General features: G+C 37.2%; 1 protein-coding gene across 3 annotated transcripts in view; it reads right to left on the reverse strand.

The window, feature by feature from the left end:
- Positions 1-26,221, reverse strand: part of PIK3C2G (phosphatidylinositol-4-phosphate 3-kinase catalytic subunit type 2 gamma) — a 264,442-nt gene that overhangs the window by 184,689 nt on the left and 53,532 nt on the right. The window contains exons 9-14 of one of the 3 annotated variants that reach the window (XM_045830118.1): positions 21,174-21,233; positions 18,222-18,344; positions 17,464-17,499; positions 13,189-13,222; positions 6,336-6,531; positions 3,928-4,050 (exon numbers count right to left, since the gene is read on the reverse strand). In XM_045830118.1, the coding sequence (XP_045686074.1) occupies positions 3,928-4,050; positions 6,336-6,531; positions 13,189-13,222; positions 17,464-17,499; positions 18,222-18,344; positions 21,174-21,233 (572 nt within the window). The remainder of the gene's footprint in view (positions 1-3,927; positions 4,051-6,335; positions 6,532-13,188; positions 13,223-17,463; positions 17,500-18,221; positions 18,345-21,173; positions 21,234-26,221) is intronic. The other 2 variants (XM_045830119.1, XM_045830120.1) reach the window with 2 other exon arrangements.

Here is a 26,221-nt window from a genome sequence, read left to right on the forward strand (position 1 = left end):
CCAAGCAGCTGGCACAGACCTCAAATTTTAACCATATGTTTTCCTTACTCTACTATTGAAAAATGAGAGAACATTAAATTTTTTAAACATTTTTTCCTATATGAGAATATTTTCCTAAAATCAGACTAAGATTTTGGTAGTGAAACAGGAGATTTAAAAGGTCACATTTTGTTAGAACTCTCCTTTAATGCTGATATACAACAATAGACCATTGTAAGGACTTTGACTTTCATCTGAGTGAAACAGCAAGCCATTTCAGAATTTTTAAACAGAATAATGACATGGCCTGACTTACATTTTAAAAAAGGTCACTTCAACATTGTGTGAAAAGCCTGGCTGGTATGGCTCAGTGGATTCAGCACGAGCTTGTGAACCAAAGGGTCAACAGTTTGATTCCTATTCAGGTCATATGCCTGGGTTGCAGGCCAGGTCCCCAGTAGAGGTTGATGTTTCTCTCCCTCTCTCTCTCCCTCCCTTCCTTTGTCTCTAAAAATAAATAAAATCTTAAAAAAAGTCTTTCTTTAACAAAAACATTGTGTGAAAAGGAGTATAAAAGTTCAAGGGAAGTAGGGAGACTAGTATAAGGCTACTGTGGTAATCCATGGAAGATGATGGTGGTTTAGACCAATGAAAGTGATGAGAAGTAATATCCTGGAAATGTTTTGAAGAGAGAGCCAGTAGGATTTCCTGGATACGGTGTCTGAGAGAAGGAGATTCAGGTTAAGGATCTGACCTGAAAAAAACTGCAACTGGCAGTGATCACCTGGAGTGGCCTGCTATGGGTGGAACAAGTTTGGAATGCAAGATCAAGAGGTCAACCTTAGACATGTTGCATGCGTAAATGTGGATTTTGTGACTGACACTTGGGTTAGTTATATAAATTTAGAAGTTGTTGGCATGTAGATGACATTTAAAGCTATTTGATTATAAGAGGCTGAAGAGCTAAGAGCATTAGCAGTCTGGGAGAAGAGACTACGGAGAAGGAAAGCTAAAAGAATGTGGGAGCCAGCAGAGAGCATATTTCTGTAGGAGGACGAGATCAGCAGTGACAACAATTCCTAACAGATCATGTAAGATGAAGAGTGAGAAACAAGCATTAGGCTTAGCTATGCAGGTCACTGGTGACTCTAATGGGCAATTTCAGAGGAGCAGAGGTAATGAAAACGTGATTGGAATACTTTTTAGAGGAGAGAAAAAACTGAAGAGAGTGAATATAGGCAATTCTTTGTTAGAGTTTTCATGAAAAGCAGAGAAAAAAGGGAGGTAACTGTTGATGGATGAATTAAATAGAGTTTTGTTCTGTTTTATAACTTATAACTATTTTTAGAATATAAGTACTCTGCCTAGGATTTTATACGTTGTAAGAGACAGCATGGAAATCACAGTAAAGCATTAGCTTTGGAGTCAGAGTGGATCTGAGCACCAGTTCTGTAATTTATTGGTTGTGGAGTTTGAGGCAAGTTAATTAATCATCGTTAACATCAATATTCTGATCTGTAAAATGGAAATTACAACACCTGCTATGAATTTTTTTTGTTGTTGAGATGCTATAGTATATTTTAGGGCTATATTATGATGATTGAAATATAAATAGGTAGTTAAAATCTATGTTACATGCTATTAAACAACACAGCTTCTGTCCTTAGGTTTACAGGGCAGTAATGAAATGTAAGATCAATTATAGTGTGGATGCACAAGTTAATAAAATATATAAAGAATGCTACAGGTACCTAGAAAATGATGAATATTTTTAATGAAAATAATGCTGGGTTGAAGTAACTAACTACTGGGGAAATCAAACAAACTGTCCCAGGAAATAACCCTTTATATTGGGTTATACATATTGGGTGAAGTCTTAAAGGAAGAGAAAAATATATCAATGTAGTTATTCCAACAACACTAATGCTTTTCAGTTTATGTTGAGATTGTTTTCTTTGAAATTGACTTTAGAATTGAATTTTTCTCTTGAGTTGTTTAAATGATGGAAGATAGCTGTAATTTGAAAATAAATCTGATTTTTTCAAGCAATCAAGAATAAGTTTTAATTAAGAAGAGTAATTTTAGTAATTGGGTTGGTTAATAACATTTTTCAGGAGTCACTTATTACACAAAATTCATTCATTTTTCTAGCAACACTCACTAGCCTCTTATTCTGTTTGGTGCTGTGTAAGCTGCTAAGGATAGAATACATTTTTTATATAAAATAAAAAACAGAACAAAGCAGACATTTTTTATTATTTTGTAGAAGCAAATGAAAATATAAACAAACACAAGTATAGAACCATAAGGGAGTAGTTGGAGGTTCAGACTAATCAATAAAAGAAAAAGCGACCATTGTTTCTGAATGATAGAGGAAAGAATTTACAGAACAGGTGAAATTGTGTCTTGAAAGCTAGTTAAGTCGTCCGAAGGTGGGCAGTGAAGGCATTGTGCTCTTGACAGATGGAGGACCCTTAACAGAGCTGTTAATTTCACATTTAGGCGTTAGTTCCCATTTAGGGTAAGTAGATCAGTGGCAGCAGCGAGTGGCAGGGTGAAGGGACAAGAGTAGGGCTAACTCTGAAGATTAAGGTTCAGAGACAGGCAGAAGCAAAACCACAGAGGGTGTTATCTGTTACACAAAATGATTTGTACTTACCTTAGAGAAATCGAAGAATCTCTGAAGAATTTTACAAGCAAAACTGATTTTGTGCAGTGAAATGTGATTTTGTAATTGAAGGTCAAGTATCTGGTCAAAGTAATTAAGATTCTTAACCAAAGTAGGGGAGACAAAGATGGTCATGTTTCTCGAATAAGTGTTTGCTTTGGGATGGAAACAATCACATACTATGTCTCAGGACATGTCTCCAGACATGTCTCCATTGAGATAACACTAAAAATGAGATAAATGGTGTGTTATCTAACACCATCGTAGGACTTCTGGAAATTTTGAAAATTTATCAATAAGAAAGTATAATATTGAACCAAAGCATCACAATTCGATTCCCAGTCAGGGCACATGCCTGGGTTGCAGGCCATGGCCCCTAGCAACCACACATTGATGTTTCTCTCTCTCTCTCTCTCTCTCCCTCCCTTCCCTCTCTAAAAAATAAGTAAATAAAACCTTAAAAAAAAGAAAAGAAATTACAATATTGGTAGTCAAACTATCTCCCAAGAAAGCCAGACCTTCTGAAAGTTCTGTTGGAGACCAGACTGAGGAGTTTTCTTCTACCTGAGGTGTGGAGAGAATTGGCTCTCAGTGAGCAGTGGAGCCCCAGAGAAATGACACAAAGACATGGATTAGTGTCATAGGAACAGCAAGGAAAAGAATCAGTAGCCATGCAAGAGCCCTCTCTTGTGATTCTGAGTAAAGCGAGGGCTTGAGGTGGGAAGAACAGAGAAGAGGAGGAGGGCACAGATAATGGCAAGACAGTATTTCTCCTTATTGATATAATAAATCTCTAGCAAATGGTGAAATAGGAGCCAGTCACCCCGAATTAGATGGCAGTTTACAAAATGTATACATAAATAATTATTGTAAAAAAACTTGATTTTTTAAACAAATATGTAATTGGTCTTTGCAGGAAAAGAGATTACATATTTGGTCATTTCTTCTTTGTTGTGTCTGAATCTACCTCCCTCCAACTCCAAATAGAGAGCATTCCTTTCATACACAGTCTGTGAATGATTAATAATTCTTCTTTTTCCAATTTTTCTCTTTGATCAGTTAGGTAATGAGGTTTGGACACTTGTCTAGGTTTTAAATGGACTTTCAATTTTTTGAATTAAACAGTCAGTTATTCATTAGCCCTAGCATGTTTATCACATCACCAAATAAAATCAACTGGCAACATTTTTTAAAATCACATGCTTTACTTAAAAATAAAAATAAAAAACTCCTTATCTTTATTAGATAAATGATCCTACCAGAACAAAGATTAAACTTACATTTCATTCCAGTTGACCAAGAAAAAAAACAATTTTTTGGCTTGAATATTTCTGTGGTTTCTCACTTGGCACAGCTTCTGTCCAGCATAAGTAAGCCAACAGGAAAAAGAAAATGCTTTATAGCTAAAAAACACACACACACACACATACACACATAACAACAAGATTAATTCAATATGCTGAACACTTTGGGCCCTTCCAGAGCCCTCTCAGGTGCCCATGCAGGGCAAGGACGAGGGCCAATTATAAAGCATGGTGGGCAATGCACGAGGCACTGCCAAGGTGTGGGAGTACCTTTAATAATCAAATAAGAATGCTTATGTGACTTCTAAATAACATCAAATGCCTAATGTTACAATATAGGTTGAAATATTATTGATAAAAAATGCCTTGCTAAGTCACCATGAGCACATGTAATATCTGATGGTGTCAATTCTATTTTCTGCGCTTAGAAGGTAACACACTGGAAGCTAGCTGCATACCACCATAAAAATGAAGCCACATATGTGTGCAAATAATGAGAGTGTATATACATTTATTTTATGTGACATTGTGGCGTGTAATCACAAAAAACCTCATAAGTTTTAGAGAGAATTTACAATTTTGTGTTGGGCTGCATTCATAACCATCCTGGGCCACATGTGGCTGTTGGGCGGCATGTTGGCCATCCCCTGGTCTAATGGATAGAACCAAAGGAAGCTCAGCAGGGTGACAGAAAGCTTGGACAGTGGTGTGAGCCAAATGAACCTAAAAGAGGTATATGGAGCATTCCATCCAAAAGCAGAGGACTTCGTAATCCTCTCCAGTGCACATAAACGTTCTCCAATGTGGATCACATGTTGGGTCACAAAACAATCTTAATAAATCTGAGAAGATTGAAATCATACCAAATATATCTTCTTACCACAATAGAATGAAACTAGAAATCAACAGCAGAAAGAAAACAAGAAAAATCACAAATTAATGCAAATTAACATTTCTGAATAACCACTGTGTCAAATAAAAAATCAAAAGGGAAATTAGAAAATGTCCTTAGACAGATGAAAATGAACACAAAGCACATGAAATTTACGGGATACAAAGAAAACAGCACTGAGAAGTTTATAGCAGTAAATGCCTACATTAGAGAAGAAAGATTACAAATGAACAACCCAACTTTACAAGCAAGGAACCAGAAAAAGAACAAACTGAGTCCAAAGTTAGTAGAAGGAAGGAAATTAAAATTTAGAACTGAAATAAATAAAACATAGAACAGAAAAATAAATGAAACTAAGTGTCACACCCTGCTCGACATACATAGATTTCTTTACCTGTATTTATCTAACTACATGGTTTTTTTATGTTAATTAAACTAAATATGTTAATGTTTAAAATTATAATAGGAAGTCCATTACAGTAGTAATTTATTATATTATACATCAACTCTTTAAAATTTGTTATAAAATTAAGAAAGAGAAAAAGCATAAAAGAATAATCATTCCATTAGTTCTGAAGAAATGTGGACAGAGAGATAGGGAGAGAGAGGATAGATAATGCTTTTTTTAACACAACAAGTAAAATTTCCTTTCTAATTGGCTTTATAAATATGTATACATTTCAGTTATTTGTAAAAATATAGGCCAATATAGCAATTGTTTATGTTTTTACTAAAATTGTTTCTTGTAGCTTTTCTTTGCAATACTAAACACAGCAGGTACAATGCATCCATTAATAAATTACTATTCTCTTATGAACTTTGATTTAATCTGTATTATTTTATAGATTTAACATAAGGAATTAAAGAGTATTATAGTATTACTCTGATTATGTTATTCAAGAAAATGCTACATAATAGAGTCAATCTAAATACTGATGACACTTCAGTTGTGGTTAATTTCTATTGTCACTCAAATAACTCTTGGCTAATTTCTACTTTATCAAGATAGTAATCTCACAAAACATTTATTACTCAATACTTGGTGAAAACCAGAGTGATGTTTTGGTATTTTTAATTATTCTCCCCCTTCCTCTATGTTCTCTCTTTCTCTCTCCTCGTGTGTGTGTGTGTGTGTGTGTGTGTGTGTGTGTGTGTTTTGTGAATTGACATAAGGCATTTAGATTCAAACATAATTAAAAAAATTTTAAGACAGTCACTAATAGGATGAGCATTTCCTGTTTCTATAATGATATATTGACACTATGCAGTCATTTTTAATCTGGAGAATGGGAGACTTGAAGGAAAAGGAATATGCACTGGGAATAAAGTTTTTAAAAATAATTTTATGAATAAGGGTAAATTTATGCTGATTACATTTCAAAATTTTATGAAATATTTGCCCTAGCAAATAAGAATAAGACAAATTATACTCTGATTAGAAGCTATGTAAATATTAATTAACATTTTTGTGAAAAACTGCACCGCCACTCACCTGTGCACCCAGGTCTCTGGAATGTTGTGAGCTGCATACACTGTGAAGCTAAGGTGGGAGTGGAGCCCAGGATGCACACAGGAAACATTACCAGGTGCATTTAGAGGCTGGAAATCTGCATAAAAGCTGCTGCAATAGACATCAGTTAGCTGGTAGATGGATGTGGATAGTTCAGTTGTCACTTTTTCTATCAAACCTACGGGGAAAATGACATAAATTAGGTCACCTGTGAAGGACCATATTTGTCATTAGCCATCCAGTATAACTTTGAAATTTTTTATAATAAAATTTAAGTAAAATTTAATTAAAATGACCCTCAACCAACTGAAGCCAATTAGCCATCTGTGCCTCTGTATGCAGCCTGGATTAGCTGCTAGTCATGTAGATAATCAATGAGATGTCATATCTTCAGTTATGGAAATTTTGGAAACCTTTAATCCAAAACCAGAGTTGTGGATTATTAATTTGGCATTAGATCTACTGTAATTTGCAATAGTTTTGTTTTAGGTTATTATTGTTCAGAATTAATTTGAAGACAAGCAACATGTTTGCTACGTGGCTTATAAGTTCTTCAAACAAATCCCATCTAGAAGTTAACCATAATAAATTTGATTATGCTATGCTGTTTACTATTAACTAAACACTAATCATATAATATGCCTTGTCTTCCTCTAAAAAGAGAATGGTGATAGTACCTGACTGGAATCTGATATAAGCTACTTAAGGCTTATTTATGAAAGCTTTATGATACTAAATCTACTCAAAATCAAAACAAAGTCTTACTGTAGTTTTATTACTGGTTATTTAAAGTGAGCCTATTGATTTTTCCTAGAAGTGACTTGAACTGTCATGAAAGTAGAAAAATTTAAACAAAATAAAAGACTATGTAAAGGGGCTAACAGTTTTCAGACATGTGGTAAATGAAAGAAGCCAATTTTAGGCATGCTGATCATATGAAAAGGGTCATCTAATTACAGAATGTACGATAAACTTTCCTTAGAATGGCTTTCTCCTGATAAACTGTCTTTGCTGGAAAAATTCCTACTTGAGAGGAAGGAAGTAGAAAAGACTGATGAAATGTACCAGGCAGATCTGATGGTCTTTGACCGAAATCAGGAAAGATGGTGCCATGACACTGGAGAAGCTTATGAGGGTGGGGAACATTTTTCTAGTGTTCAGTGCCAAACCTCTTCATGGAGCCAGTGAACAGTATGCACTGCTTGTTGGGAACCGCCCTGACTGGTATCAGAAACTGAAACCCCCGCCTAGGCTAAGGCTAAGGGAATGCCCTTGGAACTGTAAGCCAGCAAGGAGACAAAAGCTTATCTTCCTGGCAGGAATGCTGCTTCTGCTGCTTTATTCATGACTGAACCCCCAAAAAGCTTGGTCGGTTAGCCAAAGACGGGTAAGATTCCCCACGGGGGGAACGACCTAAGACAGGCACGATCACTTTGGGAGGCCCCCCCAAAAGAAGGACTTGGGGGGGCTGCAGCAAAAGGGGGTGATGGACCCTCGCTCCTCGGCTTTGACATAGCCTGAGTTCTCAGCGTCTGGGGAAGAAACCTCCTTGTCTCCCAGTTGCCTTAGTTCCCTTGCTCCACCTAAGCCTGAAACAATGACAGGGTGGTACAGCTGTGCTGAGAAGTGCGGATTCCCCGGGGTGATCAGGCCTAAAAAAGAACATGTAAATTACTGTGAAACCTTCTTTGTTTAGAATGCTCTCAGTTGAATGAGAAGGGTCTTAGGAGGAAGTTAGTTTGTTCCTCAGTCTTACAGCTCTTTGACCCCGACTCAATAGACCGGCAGAGTTCTTTGTTTTCTATGGTTCCCTTACTTCCCCCTAATGAGTACTGTACTTTACCTGAATTATTATGCAAAATGAGCCCAATAAAAGCAGGTATGGACTGTAAATCGGCGAGCTCCCCACTAGGGAGGGTGGCCATTTCGTCCCTACTTCCCCACAGAAACTAGTCTGTCTCTGTGCATGTGTGTTTTTTCTCATGTGTTTTTCGTCGAGCCATCCACAGCGTTCCGTGGTCACTGCTGGCCGGTGACCCACGCGCAACAACTGCTGGCACTTTATATGCAGTGGTGAATGAGTGATCCTTTAATACATTCACTACTTTCAATTATTTTTGTTTTAATATTCAACTATAGTAATAGTTTAAAAGTTAATGAAGAATAAACTTTAATATAAAAGCTCAAAAATATTCACTTGACAAATATTTAAGTGACAAAAAGGTTTTAAGAAGTGAAAAGAATGTACAAAGTGAAATGTTATGAATGAAATGTCTGGTTTCCTCTTTCTCCTCCTTGTTCCTGGTGCCTGGTTGGGTTTGCCGACCAGAATTCAAAAAAGGGGCGGGGAGGTCACATGGACAGCTGGGTCAGGACCACAGACCCCTCAGTGCGGATCTGTCTGTTGTCCCCAGCAGTGGCGGCACCTGTCAGGCTTTGTCCAGGCCTTGCAGCAGGCCTCCTTGGACCCCAGCCTGGTCCTGGTAGATGACAGTATAGAAGAATACCATGCAAATGAAATCAGTCTGACTTGATTTAAAAGCTGCACTTTTCCATGCTGGGCCAGATGAAAGTACCAAAATGCCACATTTTAGATGTTTCTACTTCTCTTTCACTTAGAGACAGGAGATGTAATTATTGTGTGGCTGAGGGAAGGAAGACAAAAGGCAGGAACGTGCTTAGTGGCTCCCACACGGGAGGATTTGGGCACAGGGCTAAAGAAGAGTGGGGCATTTCGTCATGCACATGAACCACCTGTCCCTGAGGTTCCCTCAAGCACAGGTTCCCTCAAGAAGTGCCTGTCCTAAGCCACCAGGGAGGCAATAGGGCCAAAGTCTAGGGAGGGGCAGAGCCAACCTTCTTGAGGGAACCTTCTTGTTCAGTAGGTTAGTGGACAACATTGAGGTGACAGAAGAAGATCTAGTAACAGTCCTCCTGCCGCTCAGTTGCTACTTGTCCCCTTGGGGGATGTAGTTCTGAAAGTCAGTGTCGATGGGGCCCCTCTTGGTAAGGCCGCACAGCCTTCAGCTCGGCAGCCTCGATGGCGGTGCTTTCCCCCAGCAGGTACTTGCGCTGACTTTGCAGCTGCCTAGTGGGTGTTTGATGATGATGGTGGTGGTTTCTCTGGCTTGAGACATGGAGGAGTGGACGATTATATTAAACTTCAGTCCCAAATTTACAAGTTGCAGACTCGGGGATCAGAGTGTAGTCCTTTTCCAGGGGAGTGTCCAACTGGAACTGGGAGTGCCTGGTGAGGAAGACAGGCCTGGTGGCCTTGGCTTCGTGGTGTTCCGGCCTGGACACCAGTTCTCCAGGTTGCAGGCTCCTCTTCTGCGGGTTGATCAGGGACCGTGGTTCTGGCCTGTCCCAATTGGGATACCAAATACCCAGCCTGGGGCTCTGGCGCCACCCGTGTCAGTGGCTCAGCCACGGAATCTCCCTACTTAAAAATACCCTTGCTTAAGGGGTATTCCCCACCCCCACTGCAACCGTCAGAGCGCTGCAACCAGTGACAGAGCTCGCGGGACAGCAGGGGAGACATTGAGAGGATAAGCACATCATTAGAAATTATGTTGTAATTTGATTCCAGCATGTGTGGAGTGAACCACACATTACTGCTGTTGATTCAAACGCATGCACTTCCTCATAAATTGTTTCTGAAACAACCGTTGCCTTTCGGTTTCTAGTTGTTTTGAAAAGTAAATAGTACAAAAGAGCCAGCTTTTCCCTCCAGTGGTCTGCAGTGCCCAGTAGTCTGCTCAGGCATTTGGATACTTGGGAAAGAGGTCAGCTTCAGCATGGACTTCTTCCCACATCCCCTCTCTCAGCAGCTCTGTCCATAACTAAATGTTTTTGTTGTTGTTCAACACATGCCATTATTAGTCACTTAGTTACTCATAATTTTGTATGAAATTTATTAGATGGCCAAATTTTACTTGTTTGTTGTATTTCTAAAATTTCTATTTGAATCCTTTGTTCAAATAGCCCGAAAAGAAAAGGAGAGGTGAAAGACACGAATTAAAATTCTCTGAGAAATTAGCAGCAGCAATTAATGAGACAGCAGAGCAAAGCAGCATAACATAGCCCTAAAAGAAGCCTCATCGCACTCTGGAGAGCAGCCGGCAGTGATTCTCCTGAACAGCAGGCAGTTGAGGATTATACATTTATAATCTTGTTTCCTGGTCTCCAAATTGTATTGCTGGTCCGCAGAAGCAGAAACACCAACTTCTTGTTAATAACCTTCAGTCTTGTGCAAATGAATACACATAAATCATAAAGTTAGGTCAGAGATCTTATTAATTCAAGCCCCAGCATATATTTTGGTGATTTTTAATTCTTTTGATAATTACTCAAACTTTACTCTTTACTGTTTGGCCCAGATGTTGTTGGTTATAATTTGCTTCTTCGAAGTGTATGGAGATGTGTGCTTATGCATTATGCTTTCCTTCCAGCATTCCAGATGAAGAATGTACTTCAGACATGCAAACATATCATTAGACATGTATTAAGGACTCCAGATACTGAGCTTGATAGTGAAATATACAGAAATAATGTTTATCATCCCTGATTTTACTTAGGAAAAAGTGTTATAGTATTATGAAATAAAGAAATAATGACAATATTTATGCAATTAAAATGCATTCATTAGAATCTCTGATGACAGCATAGAATGTAAGTCTCTGAGAATGCTCCTGTGCAGTTTTATGGGATCTCATATTCCAATCCCTTAGCAATATGAGTGGGGGGATTTTATACCAACATTCCCAATAGAAGGAAAGAAAGGGCCAGCTCCCTGTAGGCATACCTGCGGCTTGTTCACTCCACACTCTACCACTTGGACTTTGTGTTAGTAACATTGTTGGGGAGGTTTCACTCCCTCCCCTTCCTCTGTTATGTTCAGGAGCTTTATGGAAGCCTGGAAGAGGGACTTTTTCACTAGTACAGGTTTATTTCTCCATGTCCTCTGTCATCCCATTTTCCTCTGTGACGTGAAGTGGCAGTTCTTTAAACATAATAGAAGGTCTCCTTTTGAGTGGTGGGAATTAGTGTTGAAGGGATACCCCTCTGTACATAACTTTCCACTGAAAATGATTAAAAGTATGGAGGACGGGTTGGGTTATTATTTGCACTTCACTGTCACCTCTGAATCCAAGGATGTTAGTTCAATATCTGCGAGTCAGGCAGTTTTCTCAAAGATGTGCAGTGTTAGTGCTTTCTCCCTGAATAAGCAAGAATAACCCTGACCACAACCTGCACATTAAATACTGCCATACCTTTAATGCATACTAGGAAAACTGAGGCTCATAGAGTTTAATTCTCTCAGATCATAAAGTCAAAAAGTGGCAGAGTTGCAATTCAAAACCAGTTCTGCCTAATTCCAAAGAACAAACTCTTTTCTCTGTATCACACTACCATACATTTACTATTCTCTACTAAGGCCTAGTCCTCCTGTGGCTTGCATTGTATAGGTGTGGAGCCTCTGTTAACACCTTTTATTACAAAATCAAATTTTCCTACTTGTTATGGAAGATTGGTCTTTGAGAGCCTGACTTTTTTATTTGAACATTTTATTTATTTTAAAAACATTTTATTCTATTCTTTCCATTACCCTTATACCACCCCCACAATTAACAAACTGTTGTCCATGCCCATGAATCTTTTTTCCTTTATGCTCAATCCCTCTATCCGCCCCCGCCAGCCAAGAGCTGTCAGCTTCCTCTCTATGAATCTGTCTCTATTTTGCTTATTAGTTTAGTTTATTCATTAGATTCCACATATGAGTGAAATCATATGATGTTTATCTCTGGCTGGCATATTTCACTTAGCATAATGTTCTCCAAGTCCATCCATACTGTCATAAGGCTAATTTTTTCTTCTTTATTTATGGCCAAGTAGTATCCCATTGTGTAAATGTCCCATAGTTGTTTTATCCACTCATCTACTGACAGACACTTGGGCTGCTTCCATATCTTGGTGATTGTAAATAATGCTACAATGAACATAATGGTGCTTTTGTTCTTTTGAATTAGTGTTTTGGTTTCCTTCAGATATATTCCCAGAAGTGGGAAAACTGGGCCGAAAGGAAGATTCATTTTTAATTTTTGAGGTATCCGCATACTGCTTTTCACAGTGGTTGCACCAACCTGCCTTCCCATTGACAGTGAAAAAGGGTTCCCCTTTCTCCACATTCTCACCAGCACTTTGTTGACTTATTGATGATAGCCATTCTGACGGGTGAGATCCTGACTCTAAATTTGAAATTAGTGACTTTGAAGAAAGACACTTGCTACTCTCTTGGCATTCTTACATCAAAATATAATTAGTGAAAAAAAAATTATACTTTCTTGAAATAGTCATAAGTTTATTTTCAATATTTCTCTTTTTAAAAGATTTTATTTATTTATTTTTAGAGAGGGAAGGGAGGGAGAAAGAGAGAGAGAGAGAGAGAGAAACATCAATGTGCAGGTGCTGGGGGCCGTGGCCTGCAACCCAGGCATTGCCCTGACTGGGAATCGAACCTGCGATGCTTTGATTCACAGCCTGCGCTCAATCCACTGAGCTACGCCAGCCAGGGCTCTCAATATTTCTTTAATTTTTATATATCTCTTTGATTTTTCCCAGTTTAAAAAAATGTCAGGCTAAAAGTTTAGAGAGCATGGACCGTTATTCATTCACAGGATAATCAGTTTCATGAGTAAAAAGAGTGTGAACAATGCATTTTTCCTCTAAAAATTTTGTGTATGTTTGTGTTACCATAATATTTGGATGGACAATTGAAAAAATTATTTTTGGTTCTATAACTTTTTTTAAAAAATTGAGTATGTGTATGTTTTACCTCTTGCCGAAGTCTCTGAACCTTGATGAAAATTCTAAAAAAGAAAATAGATGCAAGGCACACTTGTTATTCAGAAGAAAATTCACAAAACAGTCAAACTGATAATACTCAAAATATAGACCCTGAAACTTTTCTGAAGTTAAGAAGACAAAGCATTCCTTGGTATCATATGTAAATGTTTCTTATAAACAGAGGAAATCTAAATTGTATGACAAGCCTGAATGTTTGTTGTAATGAATACTCTAGGTTATTTGATCTTCTAAAGAGACATTTCTAGAATAAGCTCAGCCTTTTAGTATTATTAGAACAATTCTCAATGGTCTAAGCTCAATCTTCCTTCCACAACATTGTCTAATAAATGATGTAAGTGCATTTCCAATTCTTTCTGTTCAGTGTATTCAATTCTCATTTATGCACAAGTTTGGGGCTGCACCAAAAAGAGGGCTGGAAGAAAGTGGATGAAAATCATATAAATTCACTATGTAGTTTCATTTTTTCCTTTATTTTCAGGAGATTAAAAATGCTTTGAAGATACTTGAGACTATATGCTAAATTTTAAAAATACTATGTGAAATTTATTTATTTTTGTTGTCATTTAAATTTGTATTCATTAGTATGATGGTTTTGTTTATTTCCATATTCACTGACTTGTTTTGTGTTATTTTTGTTGGAGGCCTACATTACTTTAGTGGTTTAGGATTTGCTGGTTATAACTTCATTATCATGAAAACTATATAAGATGACTCACAGATTCACAAAAGTAAGGTTTCAGTTCAAAAGCAAATTTAATTCTTTAATAAGGTATAGTTTAAATGATTCTACATTTTTTAAATATTTTGCTTTGACAACTTTGTTTTTTAATAAATTCAATTAATGAAAAGCCCAATTTCTCAAATAAATAAACTAGGGAATAACTGCTTTCCTATAACCAGAAACTTGTTACAGTATTTCTTAAGAGAGAAACACTTCTATCTTTAACACTTCATGTTTAAAATATAATTAAAGTTATATACAACTTCTCACTGAAAAGTATTATCTACATGAACTTTTTCAGATGCATTTCTCTTGGGTAAAATATTCCATCTGAGCATAGTTTCAACCACTAGTCTTCACAAGCACACATACGAAGGGGACCCCAAAAACCTGGGATTTATTTATAAAATGTGCATTTACTCTTGTTTAAACTTTAGTCACCTTCAAATTACTCTTCATTTGATGCAGTACACCTATCAGGGTATTTTTTCCCACTGCTCAAAACAGTTTCTGAACTGGTCGATTTTTCAGTGCCTCTGCCATTTTCTGTTTCACCTCTTCCACATTGACAAAATATTCCCCTTTAAGGACTTTTTTTTTCATCCAGAGAAACCAAACAAAAAGTCACTTGGGGAGCAATCAGGTGAATAGGCAGGGTGGGACATGGAGGTCATGCCCTTTTTGGTCAAAAACCGCTGAACACTCAATGTGGTGTGGGCAGGTGTGCATGTACATCACCCATCATGAAATGGGCAAACACATTGAAAGAGCCGTAAAAAAAGTGACGGAAGCCAAATGCAGCCTGTCACAATGCCAGCCGGCACACTGATACCGATGGGTTGCTAGGACACTCAGCTAGTGGGGGAAGCCTGTACTACAAGGGGTCCACTCTCCAGAAGACAATTCCAGTTTGGGGGGGTCACTCCTCTTAAGAGCTCTACCCTATCCATGTTAGCCTGACTATTGAAGATGTTGGTCTGACTTAGTGAGAATTCAATTTATTTAAAAATTAAAAAAACTTGTATTTTAAAATCGCCATGACATCCACCTACAGACAACATGTGAGGCCATATTTTTTTCTTTATGGTTTACTTATTATATGAGCAGCTAGTGAAAATATATTATGTGAGCTTCTGGTATATAATTCTGAAGGATGAAAAATTGTTTGCAGTGCTGAATGTGGGCATGAACAAAGGCACAACTGCATTTGTGATACAATTCGTCATCTTGACAAAACTTACATTTAATAAATACCTGATTACTTCCCTGTGTGGCCTGTGTGGTAGGAAACAGTCTCTTGCAAGTTGACAAAAAAAAAAAAAATGCAGCCACAAGAAAGGAAAGCTTCTCAAGTTTAAGTTTGTTGGCAGAAGACTCCTCTGCCTCAGTATTTCTTTAATCTTGGTTCATGGTGGGTGGATAGTCTGAACTACTGTGACATTGCTAATTGCTGCTGGTTAATGCACAAACTGTAGAATGTGCTTCCTCTTTCAGCCAACATTCTTATGTGGGTGGGCTCTAGGTATGTTAGGATGGAAAAAGAGATGAACAAAAAGTCTGAATGAAAGTGATGCAGAATTAGCAAACTTTTAAAGTGCGTTCACAGTAATTAGAATGTTTATTAGGGGATGTTAAACTATCGATTTTGCTCATTGACATGTCTGAAATAAAGCTGTCATTTGTCAGCTGTTTTCTTCATTTCTATGCGTGAATGATCACATACAATTTGGTACTCCTACGCATATAAGAAATGTAAAATGTGAATATGAGCTTTCCTTGAGAATTATCATTATTTGTAGCTTTCCTAGGAAATAATTTTTCCTTGAAGGATTCTTTTGGCTTCAGATATATTGAAAGTTTGATATTTCAGAGAAAATTGTCATTTGCATTCCTTTAGGAAGTTTGAGGAAATGAATGTTTTAAAGGTAAAGTTTTTATTTAGTGATACTTTGATATTAGTTGAAGTACTTCATCCTAAAGCAATTTTCCTCATTTTTGGATCAGATGTTTATTTCTGCTGGTTCGCTGAGAGCTGGGCGTAAACATGGATGAACCACCAGGCGATCTTACCAGATGGGAAGGTACGTGTCCGCATTCACACATCTGGTCTACTCCTCTGGCCAAAGCTCACATTTGTCATGAGGCTGGTGGTTGTCAGTGGTGCTGAGATAATGGGGATTTAAGCAGAGCTTGTGTGAACTAGCACACGTTGGCCACATGGGAAAGGCCCTTAAAAACAGCCACCATCCCCATCCCCACTACCTCCACTAATAGTAATGACTCTCATTCAGGACGCTGTCTTCTGGATTGCTGTTTTAGTATTATTTTACATTACTTTAATTATTAACATTATTTCTAATGCTTATTTCCTTAGCAATTATTAACATTACTTTTAATAGAAGACCCCTGCAAGTTTGTTTTTCTGTTTTAGAGATGATTAAAACTAAAACTCAGATAAATGAATGGATTTTTCTAAAGGATGTTTATCTGGAAGTAGATCTTGAATTCAAATCATGTGGGCATAACTCTAAGCTCTTGGTATTTTACCGTCTGTTTTAGGTGCTTGTAATATCTCTAATGTGATAATCTAAGGGAAAGCAATTATTGAAAGTAAATTCTCACTCCCTTATTATCCTGACTTAACTTCGGTTATTGGAAGGTTTTTCTTAATATTACCTAATTCTTAAGTTTTTGAGTTTATCAAAATATTTTCCAAAGATATTTGTGAGAGGCTTTCCAAGACTACAGTATAATTTTCTTACTTTGACATAGAATGGAAAAGTATGATTAGATTAGATGTGTTCACATCGGATTTATTACCTTGACATCGTTTGTGAAAACCATGGATCTTAGTGTCTACACACAACTACAGCCTCAGAGACTGCCTAGTTATTTAATTTTCTTCTATAATTGGAAAGTGTAAGAGTAGGTATTCCCCCACTAATAAAAGGAAATAAACACATGTCTATATTAGAAATGAATTTTGAGATTTATTGATTATATTATATAAATTTTGATTTATTTGTTGCTTTGTGCTTTTAGTTTTTAATAGATGTTTACCTTGAAAATCTTTTGGTGATGTGACTCCAGTGCTCCTCAGTCATCCCTGTTACTGTTTGTGTATGCAAATAAAGCATTTACATTTCTGTACTAATTATTACTAGCTCTTCACAAAAAACACTCTAATTAAAACAGAAGGTTCAACTTTAAGAAATTACTGACTTTTTCATAATCACCTATTTGAAACAATAAGCCCAATGGTTTATATGTATTGATATAGTTGTCCACTTTCTAATTCAATCTTTTTAAAATTTCAAGGCTGGCATATTTCATGTAACATAATCTCTTCTGTTCCTTCCCATGCAAGTAAGGGTGCAGGTAATCACTCTTACAAAGTTTCACATGTGCCGGAATGTGTGTAGGGGCCTGGGTTCAAATCTCTCTGATACCACTTATTAATACTCTAACACAAGCAGTGTAAACATCAGATTTTAGTAATGAAATGAACATTGAAATACCTACTCTGTAGCATTGCTGTGATGAAGAACTGAAATAAAACTTAAATGAAATAATATATTAGTGAAACCATTTTTGTTATTGTAATGTACTATCAAGTACTCATTATTATTATTATAATCATTATAATCATCATATCTTTCTGTTTAATCCCTTGCTAACCTAACGATAAAACTGAATTAATTCATTGCACCAGATTTCCTATTTTTTTTTCCTGGACAATAATTGCACTATATCAGATTTCTGAGCTTAACAATAGATATCACATAAATCTCATTTTTTGTAAACTGAAAGAAAATAAACCAGGAAATCATTGCAAGATGTGGGATCATAGAAGCAGTATGCATTACAAATTCAGCAAACAATGCCACAAACACTGATCTTTCCTGCACATGTGCTTGACCACGCACCCAGGGACACTTATGCCTATGTATACTGTGCAGACAAGAGCCAGTAATGGTCTGTACCACACACTGGCCTGTGAATATTATTATGTAAGTGTATTCATCTAGGTACATTGTGGGCTTGATTTCAGTCTCACTTGGGAATTATATTGTTACAAACTTCAAAAGTGTAAGAAATTGCCTTTTAATTTAATCTCTTGGTATAATAGAGTTAAGTTTCGATTGTCCCCAAATGATTGAAATATATGTGCACACACACACAAAAACATAGGTAGTAGTTAGTCTTGTCCTTCAGTTTCTCTAATTAATTATTGAACTCAGGTTTAAAATAGTTTCTGTGTAATAAGTGAGCATATTTACCTCTGGTTTTCTCTGTAGAAGTAGTTTGAGTTCACTTACAGCATCTGTAATTTGCTTTGTCTCCACACATCCCAGAACACTGCATATATTTTTAACTTCTTCAATTATATTTTCCACATTTTGCTGTAGATTGAAAGAGCCATGTCTTATAGTTTATTAAAATTGAGAGGACACGAATCTATCTTTACACTAATTCTTTTTCCATGAAGCAGAAATGTAATAAAATGCGGTTGTTTGTTCCTATATACAAGGATTTTCAAGACTCTTTATCTGGTGGCTTGAGCTACAATTTGCGTTGAGTGAATGCTCAAAAGTAGGACTATTAAATTTCTATATATCAGCTCCAACTCTAATTTAATATTACCCGAAATAAAATGGGGGAGAAGAAGTGGGGGAGGAAAAAGGAAGGGTGGGAGGGAGTAGGAGGGAGGGAGAGAGAAGAAGGGAGGGAGAGAGAAAGATGGAGGAAGGGAGAAAGAATGTCTGGTTTAAATTAGCTTTCATTAAAAAAATCTGCTCTATTTTGATGTTATTCTTTTTCATATATCATGAGTAACTATGTTGAGAAATATTTTTCTTCTTTAATTTTGTGCTACTCACCTTTCACTCTATGATATTCTTATGTACACTGTCTATATCATTAGTGATGATAGCTTTTCAAAACATGTTAGCTCTGTCACCAGCATCACAGTTGTTCCAATGGAAGATTAAAACAGTTTATTTCAAAGCAGGTGGGAAAATATTTTTCCTTTTATTTCCACACAGAGACATGGATATACAATCCCCCAAAGATTTTAATTCTACTTATTCTAGATCACTTTCTTAACAAAACATTGTCAATACATAAACACAAAATGAGTATTATATTAAGGAAATACCATTTTGTTTCATTTGTGGAAAAACAATTTTTAATATGTTGCCAGTATCTTTTATATGATTTTATAAACACTGAAAATGGATGACAAAAACCTAGGAAGAAAAGCTAATTAATACTGTGAAAAACAATCAGAATTCCAAAGAGGGTAACACACTCAATTAATGAGCTAACAGTAAGAAGATACAATATAATTGGGATACATTTTGTCTTTCACAGACTAGAAAAATACAACCACTCAATTACAATGCAGGGAAGACAATTTTATAGGTAATTCACATGAAAATAAGTTAGCCATTTTAGTGATGTTTCACCTCACGATGAATCAACATGGTGACATGGCTGCCAGGAGATTTACTTCATTATAACTAGAAAGTTAAGAGTTCCACCACATTTTCCACGTACATAATCTGAACAGAAGTTTAGTTCAGGGTACCACCTTGAAGACTGAACTTGACAAATTGACTTTTCACAAAGGAGAACAATTCAATTATTAGCATACTGTCAATGTACTCAGAATAGTACAGTAGACTTTATGTCCGTCTTGCTATCAAGCTATGTGTGTTAAAATCATGGTCCTGCCTCATTTCTACCTGTGACCATTATCGAATTATTAACTTCCAAGGGCTCGAGTTTCTTCCTCTGTAAAATTAGAATAGTAATAATTATAGGGTTGTTGTATGATTAAAGAAGGCCAAATATTAAAAAGTGCCTGACAAAAAATATGGATTCAATTTTAGCTAATTAATTTTTGTTTAATTAATTTTTCTTTCACACACATCTTTCAGTTTATGAGAAATAAAACACTGTACATATGCAGATAACTAATAAGTAAAAATTAAAAACTCATAAAACTATGGGAATGGTACATATTAGTTACTAGATTTAGTTTTCATTCATATCTTCTAATGTATATGTGGCACATGTGTATTTGTGGAAATCCATAAAATGTTACTAGTTGAAATGCTAATGCTGGGTTGACTTGTGGCACTTGGCAGCTAATTTACTTCTCTCTTACTCATCTTGCAGTGCTTTTCTGATCTATTTATCTCATTTAATCCTCAGAAACTCTGAGACATAAATCTTGTATTCATTATATTCATATATCACTAAGATTGCTAGAATATGTTAAGTGAAATATTGCAATAGTAGAATTAACTTTGTGATGAATTGGATGTGAGGACCAACAGAAAGGTTGGATTTAAACGATAGCAAAAGTTCATACTTGGGAAACCAAGATTATGGGTTGCCATTAATTATGGTGGAAAACACAAGCAAAATAGTAAAATTTTGGGTGGAATTATTATGCATATAGTTTTAACACACAAAGCCTGAGCTTCCAAGGGGACAACCAAGTAGACACAGCCTTCCAACAGTTGGAAACGCCACAAAGATTCCACCTCTAGCAACAGCTGTACTGAGAAACACGGGCATGCAGAGTACACAGTCATATGAACACTAAATGAACGATAAAAAAACATAAATGTGTAGCTTAGCCTAAAACACAGATAAGATAAATATCAGGGTGACAGAAATTTAAAAAGGAAAATTAGGCCAGAGTAGTAGCTTCAACATTGGTGTTGCAATGGCCAGGCCTGAGGGAAATAATCAGATTGGTTTTAGGCCCTCAGGTTTTGAGACTGGCTTTACTGCTCACAGTGAAGTGTTAGACCCAGACTAGTTGGCATAGGTAGGGGAAGGGTCAGAGCTGGGGCTGTGGTCTTGAAATAAATTCCTGACATTGGATAGATTGTCATCTGGACAAGATATAAGAAGAAACACCATGCTTACTGACCAAGAGAACTTTTGAGGAAGCTTTTCTCTAATCAGGGGCTTTGAGTAAGGAAAATGATTACCTAAGGAATTGTGTTATTCGTAGCTGTATTAATTTATACAACCCACATGAAGTATTCATGCTAAAAATTGTGCCAGACTATTGTGAATCTTTGAGTTATTGAAAATTGATAATCATGCTGTGATGTTATTTTGTGTGACGTTCCTAGCTTATCTTAGGAAATATTTGATATATCATAGACTCTGAAGGAGTAGCATTCTAATATTTTAGATATTAAACTTACCTTAAAAATATTTGGAACATTGGAGAAATTTGGTGGCAAATGTTTCTCCTCTGCATCTTTCTGGAGAACAAAACAAGATAGTATAAGGTTCCTCCTACTTTCATTTTGCTGTGGTAGAGACCAAAATACAGTGTTTAGACAGCCATGTGATAGCTTAAAAATTTTCAGGTATTATATAAACCTTAATGAATTTCTATTTATATTTACATCCTGAAAATTATCAAATTCAATTCATGAGTTTGGATAAAATTGAGAATTTATAATTTTTTTTCCAGGTTTAACCGTTAGTGCTATTATAAATTGCTGGTTCCTTAAATAATAAAAATAGTCTTTGGAGTTCCATTTCAGCTTAAAATATTCAACTTTGTCCCCACAGTAACAATGAAAAAAAAAAAGAAAATATGCAAAATCATTATTTTTTTCTGACTCTAGTATAGTTTGAGGTCACAAGGTAACCAAGTAGACTGAATTCCAAAGAATAATTAGGCTACTTCCAGGAGAGATGGGGCAGACAGTCCTTGACCTTTGGCAGAGCATGGGAGAAAGAGGTGGCCACTACATAAGAGGGTGAGAATAAATCAGCTAAAATTTTAACAGATACTTAAAAGCTAGGAATGCACTAGTATGTCAATTTGGAATATTTGGGAATTCAAGAAATTTACATTCCACTTGAAGATCTTTTCCATGGACACCTACCAGTTGTTCAAGGGAAATATTAAAGGCAATGCAGGAAAATGAAGGCTGGTGCAGTGGTGCAGGTATTCAGTATGTATTTGTGTCTATGGGACAGGCACAGAGCCCTGCTTACTTCTGTGAAGTCTCCTCTTATAAGAAGTAAAGTCTTAATTTGCTGATGGTACTAGGAAAATGATGACCCTAGGAGAGTTAGAATACCTTCTGTCATTCTGATTCCAGGCAAACCTTTTTGCTTTTGTGGGGAGATGGGAAGAGAAAGAAAAGCAGTTTACCTCTAGGGGAGAGGTAGTTATAGCTGAAGATTCTTGGCTGATGAGGGAAACCTTCTGCTTCTAGCAGGGCAGGAGACCTTATCCTGAGTCCTGATCCTACATGGATCCCAGTCACAGGTCAGGTACTGATACCGATAGACAGCCTGTCTGGACTGCTGGGAGCAGGCTGCAGGCGGGGAACAGGAGGGGTCAGTGTGGGAGATAGAGCTAGGCCATGAGAATAGAACCTGGGAGCATAATGTGTACCCAGCCACGTTTTGGGGACAAAGATTGGAAGTTCGAGTAATGCCTTCAGAACCGCCCAGGGCCACGGCAAGGACATCAAGTTTCACATGCAGCGCCAGGTCCCAAGGGATCTAAGGCCACGTTGTCTGGATAACTGAGCATGTGCCTTATGGACACTCCACACCTGGTGCAGAGGTCCTGATCTGGACTGCAGATGCCCTGCCCAACTTCCTGAGACCGCACTTGGTGCTGCCGGAGAGGCTGTGTGGAGGTTTCCAGGATCCCTTAACATATACTTTTGGTTTGGTCACTCTCCGTCCGTGGGCCCCAAGTATGGGCAATTCACTGCATGTGGGGACTAGGGCATGAGAGGCAGACTTGATGGAGCACTGGTGGAGTCTCCCTGCTCCAGACAAGATGGTGCCAGATGGTGATTCTTACAGAGCACATGCAAGACTAACAAGGTAATTGGACAGAGGAAAAAGCTCTCCTATTCCCTCCTGATACCAGATTGGGGATGGGACCAGGGGAAGGCAGGCACATGGGCCATAGAGGTCAGAGTGGTGGCAGGAGGAGGTGCTAGACCAAAGAGGCTGCCAGCTTAGCCTGGGGAAAGAAGGGATTGGTTGGGAGGTGGACCCCTCAAAACATACCAAAGTTTAAGAGGTTAATTGGTCATTCTAAGAAAGTACCTGGCCCTCCCCACACCCAAAACAAATATAATCCCAGGAGAACAAAGAAACACTCTTGCTCTTTGTTCACTGATTGGAACTTGCACTTGGAAAAGACACTGGCCTGCCCTCTCCATGGGTCATGCGGCCTTAGCGGTCACATGGCCCATGGCCTCTAGGAGAGAGTCTTTCTTTCTTTCACCAACTTGGTGAAATATTGGCTGGTGTGTTCATGTGCTACCATGTCCAGGAGCATGCAACCTTGTGGCTCTAGCAGCCACAGGACCATTGCTATGCAGGCTTCACACACAGTCTTCAGGAAGGAGCCTGGAGAGGTACAGCAGCTGGGAATAAGCTAAGCTACCTGGATGACCACTTAGCAACTGTCACAGGTTCCAAAGGATGATACTTTAAAATGGAGTGTGACCTCTGGGCACTGCCTTTTGTTTTGATATTGCTAAGAATAGCTAGGTTTTACTTGGGTTTTGGGGGGAGATCAGCTTTGAGGAGAGTTCCCCATTACCCCAGGTCATTCAGCACCTGAATAAGAACCTCTTTCCTTTCTCAGCCTCTGCCTCAGGAGTTTGCCTCTAGTGGCAGCAGGCAGCCATAGCCACATTTTTGTTCAGTAACAATACCACTGGGAGGAGGTGCAGAGAGCTCTCCTGTACAAGACTAGAAATAAAAGGCACATGCAGAGGGTCAGGAATTCTCATAAAGTTCCAATCTTGAGATTTGAGAACACAGTCTACCTAGGGCTGTGGTTGATCGTTACAACATAAAACTCCCTTTAACCAACTACAAAAATTTTGATTCTATTTTTACTAATAAACAAGAGAAAAGTATGTGGGGGAGAGACAAAAAATATTGAGAAGGACCTAGGCATAGGCAAACAGGTACTGCTGAAAGCAAACAATGTTACCCTACAAATTATTATGTTAAATGAAGTAAACTGTCCAGAGAGAGGCAAATACCATATAGTCTCACTTATATGTGGAAAGTAATGAACTAAATAAACTAGTGAACAAAATAGAAACAGAGGCATGGAAACATGGCACAAACTGACAGCTCTCAGAGGGAAAGAGAGATGGGGGGTGCTGGATGAAAGAAGAAGGAATTAAACAAAACACACACACACACAACACACACATAGACACAGACAACAACAGGGTGACAGCAAGAGGAAAATGGGGATGGGGCTAGGTGGAGGTGGGCAAAGAGGGGATAAATGGGGATGGAAACAGACTTTGCTTTGGGTGATGGGTGCACGATGCAGTGTGCAGATGATGTTCTGTTGAATTGTACACTTGAAAACTGTGTTGTTTTATAAACCATTGTCACCCTAATAAATTCAATTAAAAATAAAGAAGTTAAATTTCTAATTAAAATCCTTTCTACAAGGAAAACTCCAGATTACTTCACTGATGAATTTTATCAAACATTTAAGGAAGAAATAAAACCACATCTAATGAAATTCTTTTAAGCTACAGAGAGTGGAAATACTTCTTAACTTATTTTCTAAGGCCAGCATTACTCCAATGTCAAAATGAAACCACAACATTATAGGAAAATAAAAATATAGACTTATGGCCCTCATAAATATAGATGCAAATATCCTTAACAAAATATTAGCTAATTAAAACCAGAAATTCATGGAAAGGTTCTAAATCCTCACAAAGTGTGATTTATTTCAACAGTGCAAAGATATTTTTAAAATATGAAAGGAATAAATGAGAAAAACCATATGCTCATCTCTACAGCTATAGAAAAAGCATTTGACAAAATTTATCACCCATTCATGACATAAACTCTTAGCAAACTAGAAATAGAAGGAAACTTTCCTGACCTAGTAAAGGGCATTGAGCTTCATACCATATCTACATAACCTCACAATAACTTCATAGTAAATTGTGTAAAACTACAACTTTATCTCTAAGATTAACAATGTGGCAAGGATTTTGTTTTATCACTTATAATAAAATTCTACTGGAGATCAAGGCAAAAGAAATTTGTATGCATGGTTGCATAATGCCTAAGATGGGAGGGATTTACTACCAAGAGGGCTTGGGCACTCTTTGGTATAATGCACATAATTTTATATCTTGATTTCTGTGGTGGTTGCATTGGCATATGCATTTTCAAAACTAGTCAAACTCTATTGTTAACTGAGTATATATTATATAAATTAAACTTTGAGAAGGTTAATGTAATAAGATATCATAATGAAAATAAAAGGACAAGCTAGCAGAGATAACTTACAATACACATAAGCCAAAACGAATAATTGTATAAATAACTCCAAAAATCTATTTGAAAAAGATAATGAAATGTAGGTCTAGAGACAAAATGTTGGAACATGTAAATTACAAAAATGATAGTTCGATGTTACCTTTGAAAAGAGTGAAGAATCATGAATTTATTAGTAGTCAGTGAAGTGAAAATTTAAAAGTGAAATAAGGTATCATTACATTTACTTCACGAGGGTAAAATTTGGAAGTCAGACTATATCACATGTTAGTGAGAAGAGGAGCAATGAGGATGCTCACAGTGTTGTAAAATGTCTGAGACCTTATTGGAAAAGTAACACCTTTGGTATTACAAGGCATTTTGTATTACCTTGTAAGTTTATGATCCTAGACATATACCATAGAAGAATCCTTGATTATTAGTTTAAATGTACACAAACAATAGAATATATAAATAAACAAGGTTCACTCATCTAATTGAGTACTATATAGCAATGAAAATAAGGAAATCAAAACCACATGGGGCAAAGTAGATAAATCTCCAAAACAATACTGTGTGAAAAGGTATACAGCTCAGAAAGTACATGCAGTTTGATTCCATTTAGACATGTATTAAAAGGAAACCTCCTGGCTGGTGTAGCTCAGTGGATTGAGCACGGGCTGGGAACCAAAGTGTCCCAGGTTTGATTCCCAGCCAGGGTACATTCCTGGGTTGCAGGCCATAACCCCCAGCAACCGCACATTGATGTTTCTCTCTCTCTCTCTCTCTCTCTCTCTCTCTCTCTCCCTCCCTCCCTTCCCTCCCTAAAAATAAATAAATAAAATCTTAAAAAAAAAAAAGGAAACCTAATCCTTAATATTGCTAATGGATGCACACTTCAGTAGTGAAATGGTCAAGAAAAGCAACAAAATACCTTTAACCAAAGGACACCTCTTAT

The sequence above is a fragment of the Phyllostomus hastatus genome, unplaced genomic scaffold (genome assembly GCF_019186645.2).
Source record: "Phyllostomus hastatus isolate PE091 unplaced genomic scaffold, TTU_PhHast_1.1 phas_scaffold_93, whole genome shotgun sequence".
NCBI lineage: Eukaryota > Metazoa > Chordata > Mammalia > Chiroptera > Phyllostomidae > Phyllostomus > Phyllostomus hastatus.